The sequence below is a fragment of the Siphateles boraxobius genome, unplaced genomic scaffold (genome assembly GCF_051911475.1).
Source record: "Siphateles boraxobius isolate OS27281-9 unplaced genomic scaffold, OSU_SipBor_1 30, whole genome shotgun sequence".
In the NCBI taxonomy this organism is placed as follows: Eukaryota; Metazoa; Chordata; class Actinopteri; order Cypriniformes; family Leuciscidae; genus Siphateles; species Siphateles boraxobius.
In genome coordinates this window covers 2955180-2961210 of record NW_027508920.1, presented here as the reverse complement: position 1 = coordinate 2961210, position 6031 = coordinate 2955180, and the positions used below count along the sequence as shown (strand labels likewise).

The window sequence follows — 6031 nt, the reverse complement described above, 5'->3', positions numbered from 1 at the left end:
ATTTAGGGACTTATAGGTCAGTAGCAATACTTTGCAATTGATTAGGAACTTAATAGGTAACCAGTGTATAAAACCAATGATAAAATTGGTGTTCTATGATCATATTTTCTTGACCTAGTATAACTCTAGCAGCTGCATTTTGGACAAATTGTAGCTCGTTTATCGAGGATGCAGGACAACAAGAGATGACTCCAACTCCTGCAAGAACTTCAGATGACACCAACTCTGAATCAAAATGCACCACTGCCAAATTTTCTATATATTGTAATCATTATGTTCACAACTTGTTATAATTACTTTAAGGAGCTCATTGTTTCTTCCTGAAATTAAGACATGATGTTAGCTGACTGCATAATTTGTATTATCTTAGAACTGTACATTTCTGAAATATGGACTTTACTTGGACACAGTCACCTCTGATAACATATAACTCTAAATTATAATTTAGACACATGCATTTTCTGTAAAGCTGCTAAGAAACGATATGTATTGTGAAAAGTGCTATACAAATAAATGTGAATTGAATTGAAATAAAATGTACCTAAATGAGAGGTAAATCTGTGCCCATAACATTTGATACAATTAGCTAAACACAAAAAGTGTTTTGCAAAGTATTATTCCATGTAATGATTATATATATTTTGTAAGGGGTGTCAGGTTTGGGGTTGAAGCATGGAGTGAGCACTCAAACACAGAGTTCAATGGGCTTTTATTCAACAAATAAAACAATACAATCAAAAACTGCCCCCTGGGGTGGGCAGTGATCTGACACAGGACTGAGAACAAAGGGAGAATAGGGAAGGAAATTAGGAGGGTAACGAGGGACAGCAGGTGGTGAAACAGGGTGGGTTTAAGACAATAGACAGTGGAGCACATGACACATAGAAATAAAAAAAAATGTGCCCACACAAAACACAACACAATAGCACGCAGTGTTTTTGGCACTTAATAACATTCTTTGTCTGAAAAAGTATACATTTTCTTTAAAAAGCCTTTTTAAAATGCTTCTTTTTCACAGAATGACTATATGCTTTGGGCTGCTAATGGTGCCAGTGGTTCTTGCAGTTCTCATTTATCCAACAGAACACCAGAGGGAGTGCGTGATTTGGTGGCATGTACTAGCCTGAGGCCTCCATATCTGCTGAATTATATCACTTGGAATGTAATGAGGACAGCGCTGTTCAGTCAAATCAAACTGAATAAACCAATCATTGATCAATGTTTTCTATTTTAATTAATGTTTTTTTTCTATTATGATTTACTTTTCTATTATTTTCTATTATATTTGTCGACCCCAGAGGGTTAAAGGAATTTCATATGTATATGGTCAATTAACTAATTTCATAAATTACTGAGAGTTGCGTAGATAAAGCCTATTAAGAATTTTCTCAGTAACCTACACACTGACGGACAACCACATGATGTGTGGTATTCATAAAGCTTAAAAGCACTAAATTTAGCGCAAAAGGAGCTTTTTACATTTAATTTGTGGTTTGTGTCATGTGATCGGTTTAGATGGCAGGGAAGGGGGAGAGACAGTGATCATTTTCATCATTGCATTTAGAGGAGAAGACAGAATCAATAAAGGGAGCTCTTGTTTTATGAGTTTATGTTTGTTTGTTTAGTTTAGTTCTGTTTAATTTAGTTTAGTTTAGGTGACCGCTGCCTTCTTTAAGGACTATCGTGCGTTTTTAGTTTCACATAACTTCAATTACTACTTTGGTGAGTTTCAAAGCTCGACAACGCAGATGCGATAGAATCTAAATGATTACAAAAGGTAAAGCACAAATTCTTCTGACTCTTATGGTCGATACAAATCTGAGGCGTTACCCAGTAAAGAGCGCATGTTTGCGGACTTCGACTGCGTTGTGTGCAGCAGAAATATTGAAAGTTATAAGTTCATTACTTACAGCTGTATAATCGTTTCGATTAAAATCTCTAATATTAAAATATCTCATTTTGGATTTGCCGGAACTGGTCGTTGTGACATACTGAACTGTCTTAATTGTTTTAATATTGAAGGTGTGGTGAAGGAAAATTACATCTAACTGACTCAAAAGAACTGAATGACGACGGTAACTAACTGAAGGACCATGAACGACTCGTTGCGCCATCACTTCAGCATGAAACACATGGACTACATGTATAATACTGACAATAACATCACTTTGAACAGCAGTGCAACTCCCGGTGACATGAATGCAACAGGAATCGCCCAAATCATGATCCCCCAGGAATTGTTTCTAATGCTTGGCTTGATCAGTTTGGTGGAAAACATTTTGGTGGTGGTGGCCATCATCAAGAACAGGAATCTCCACTCGCCTATGTATTATTTCATCTGCTGTCTGGCGGTGTCGGACATGCTGGTGAGCGTAAGTAATGTGGTGGAGACGCTCTTCATGTTATTGACGGAGCATGGGCTGCTGCTCGTCACTGCAAAGATGTTACAGCACATAGACAATGTGATAGACATTATGATCTGCAGTTCTGTCGTGTCCTCGTTGTCGTTCCTGTGCACTATTGCGGCGGACCGCTATATCACCATCTTTTACGCACTCCGGTACCACAGCATCATGACCACGCAGCGCGCCGTGGCCATTATCGCGGCGGTGTGGCTCACCAGCATCACCTCTAGCTCTTTATTTATCGTTTATCACACTGATAACGCGGTCATCGCCTGTCTCGTCACGTTTTTCGGCGTGACATTGGTGTTCACGGCGGTTTTGTACCTGCACATGTTCATCCTGGCGCACGTCCACTCCAGACGCATCATGGCCCTTCATAAGAACCGCCGGCAAGCCACTAGCATGAAGGGAGCCATCACTCTGACCATACTGCTCGGAGTTTTTATCATTTGCTGGGGGCCGTTTTTCCTCCACCTCATCCTTATCCTCACCTGTCCCACAAACCCTTACTGCAAGTGTTATTTCAGCCATTTCAACCTGTTTCTGATTCTTATCATATGCAATTCGCTTATAGACCCTCTCATTTACGCGTATCGCAGTCAGGAGCTGCGCAAGACGCTAAAAGAAATAATTTTTTGTTCATGGTGCTTTGCAATGTGATATATTCTTTATGGAGTTTGTTTGTTTGTTTGTTTGTTTTTAGAAACGCGTGGAGTTAATATCCAATGTTTAGCCTAATATCCAATCGTCCTAATGACTCCCTCTCTATAGAAAATATACTGCTGAAATAGTGACATAAACTTTTTGTTTTTTATAAAATACATAACCATTTAAACAACTCTATTTTTGATTTACTAAATCGATGCTTAATGGGATAGTTTAAACTCCCCAAAATAAATGCTTCATTCATTAGAAAAAAGTGGTGAAATTGCATCAAGAGAGCATGTGCCTCTATCAAAGAATAACATAAAGGACAGTTTCATCTTAAGCAGTTCATGTGTGATGACTTGAATTAATTTCTGTGGTTCTCAAACTTTTTAAAACCAAGGTTTATAATAAGGTTTAAAACATTTATTGTGATTTTATATTCCATGTTTGCATTTTAAAAGACATGAAATGAAACAACTGTCATTTGCAAATGGGAGGAAAGCATGTTTGTTACTGATTTGAACCATTTATTTTGTGTAAGTTATACATTTTTAGAACACATAGTTATATATCAATATTCAAAATATTATAACTGAAGGAAATGAGTGATGAAGGAAAATAATAATTTTCATAAATTCATAAAAATTATAACGAGCAGATATACACATAACCCCTAGCCGCTAGGGGCAATTTCCATAATTTGATCGGAACAATGTGCATGCCGCAATGTAAATATTGGCCAAACTAACTAAGGAATTGTCATGACATCATTATTTTTTAAAGATAAATGATGAGTATTAGAACTTCATCCATTCCCCAAAGTGTTTATCCTCTGCATGGTCACTGGGAGAATTAGAAAATACAAAAATTAAAATTAAAGTGAATGAGGACCTGACCAAGAACCAAGAAGACATAAATCGTTCATTCAGTAATGCATGCATTCTTCAAGAGTTGTTTTACCTGTTATTATAAATAACAATCTTTTAATGTTCATAATGCTGTAATAAGAAAATATGAATAGCATATTGAAAATGCATCACCACAGTTTGCAAATCAGTGCTATTTACAGTTTCATTTGAACAAATACTGTTTTGATGAGAAATCCTTTGTGTAAGAACAGCAGTTGTCTGGTCAATGAATCCTAGAGTTTCTATCTTTTATCCAGTGCTGCTGTTTTCAGAATAGTCAGAAAATAAAATAAAATATTTTTTCCCCCATCACAATAATATCAACCAAGTCCTAGTGTGAGTCTCTTGATCAGAAGTATGTGGTGAAAGCTTGACAAGCAGCTTTTTAAATTAGGTAATTTTTGTCAGTCTTTTATCACTTTTTAATCCATTAGATACTCTATTGACCTTCTTTTCCTGTTTGGTGTAATTTAAGCTCATCACAAGCTTTTTCACGTGTTTGAGATGTGGCTGTGGGCAAGAGAACTAATTTGAGTGATGGCAGCCATCAGGGCCACATTCCATTTCATTAAGCCACCAAATCTTCTGTCCCTCGCGGAAAACACATGGTTCTCTTGTTTTAACATACGTAAACAGAATCCAAAATCCATTCTCTTAAAAAAATAAAATAACTCAAAAGACTATAAATAAGAATACTTTCTTCTTGTTTTTTTACTTTTACCAAACAGCATAACCCTTGTCAGATTACAGACAGATTTTTTAATATTTACGGAGAGCTTGACTAAATTACCCTGTTCATAAAGCAAAACTTTGTGTGCATGTGAGCATCTGAAGTGTGCAAATTGTGTCTTAAAGTACTAAAACAACAATCAGAGATAACCAAAAAAACGTACAAATCTTTTCTCTCCAACATAATGTTTGTCCCTTTACAAGGTAGGTTAATAAGTGGCCACTAGTACATGGGTGTCAAACTCATGACTTGCCGTATGTAGGACATTTTTAGATGCTAAACACCAATGGCGCATATTTCTATATATAAAGTAAGATATACAAGTATATCTAACTTTACCTGCATACATATGGTATATTCATGTGATGCAAATGTGAACCCGCTCTAATCTGCTAATTGTGACAATAAGGCATGAAGATATTAAGATATTAGTAACAATAACATCATTATTATTTTTGTAATAAATGTGTGTTGTGAAAAGCGCTGTACAAATAAAATTGACTTGACATACCCACAAATCCAGAAGTAAGTTACTTTTATCACCAGTATTTGGGTTAAATAAAAGTGAGCACATGGTACATTACAGTATGTCCTATTTTCAAAGACCAGAAGCTAGATTGGGTAAATTTTTTTGGTCAGTGTATAATCTGTGTTCAAAACTGTTTTCATGCCTTAATTAAATTTTAAGATGTCGGTTCAGATTTAGGAGTACATTTCAGGGCTTATGATCATGGGCAGAATAAAACAAGCCCTACCATATCAAGATCCGAAGCAAAATCACAATCTCTCAGACCAAATATGGGGTAGGTTCTAAAAAAGAAACAAAGGAGACCTTATTTATCCATGCAGGGGTTATGAAATCACAGATTCAAAACAATTTACAGTACTAAACAAATATTCCATCCTTTCCTAGTCTGTTCACCAAGTGTTTATTTTATTGGCCATGCATAAAATTAGATTATTTTGCCTGTAAAAACATGGTCCTATTGTAGAACATCTACATCTAGTTCCAGTCATTGTATCTAGTTCTGAAGATTTCAGAACTAGACACACGCATCCTAACTTTAATTGAGGTTAATTGTACGAGTGCAAGGGCCTTAGATACTGCTTTGGATGTGACTAGCTTAGAGAACACTGTACATTGTTCGGTTCCGGCTGAAGTAGAGACCGTGCAGCAGGGCAATTGGGTGATGGTGAGGCGCTGTAGTCGCGGGACAAAACACCGCTCTTCCGTTCCGATTACAACATCAAATAGATTCTTTTTAAAAGTGCTGATTTAAAAGTGCTGGTTAATGCTAATCATAAATTCTCTAAGATTATTATTCACGTCGGCACTAATG

General features: G+C 36.3%; 1 protein-coding gene across 2 annotated transcripts; it reads left to right on the top strand.

The window, feature by feature from the left end:
• Positions 1-1544: 1544 nt before the first annotated feature.
• On the top strand, positions 1545-5188 carry mc1r (melanocortin 1 receptor). 2 transcript variants are annotated; one of them, XM_077248123.1, is made up of 2 exons: positions 1545-1722; positions 2023-5188. In XM_077248123.1, exon 2 carries the CDS (start codon positions 2094-2096, stop codon positions 3063-3065), a length of 972 nt encoding a protein of 323 aa, XP_077104238.1. In that variant the 5' UTR covers positions 1545-1722; positions 2023-2093; the 3' UTR covers positions 3066-5188. The 2 variants fall into 2 exon arrangements, with proteins under 2 accessions (XP_077104238.1, XP_077104239.1); XM_077248124.1 differs by having other exon boundaries at positions 1557-1777; positions 2023-4285.
• Positions 5189-6031: the final 843 nt, after the last annotated feature.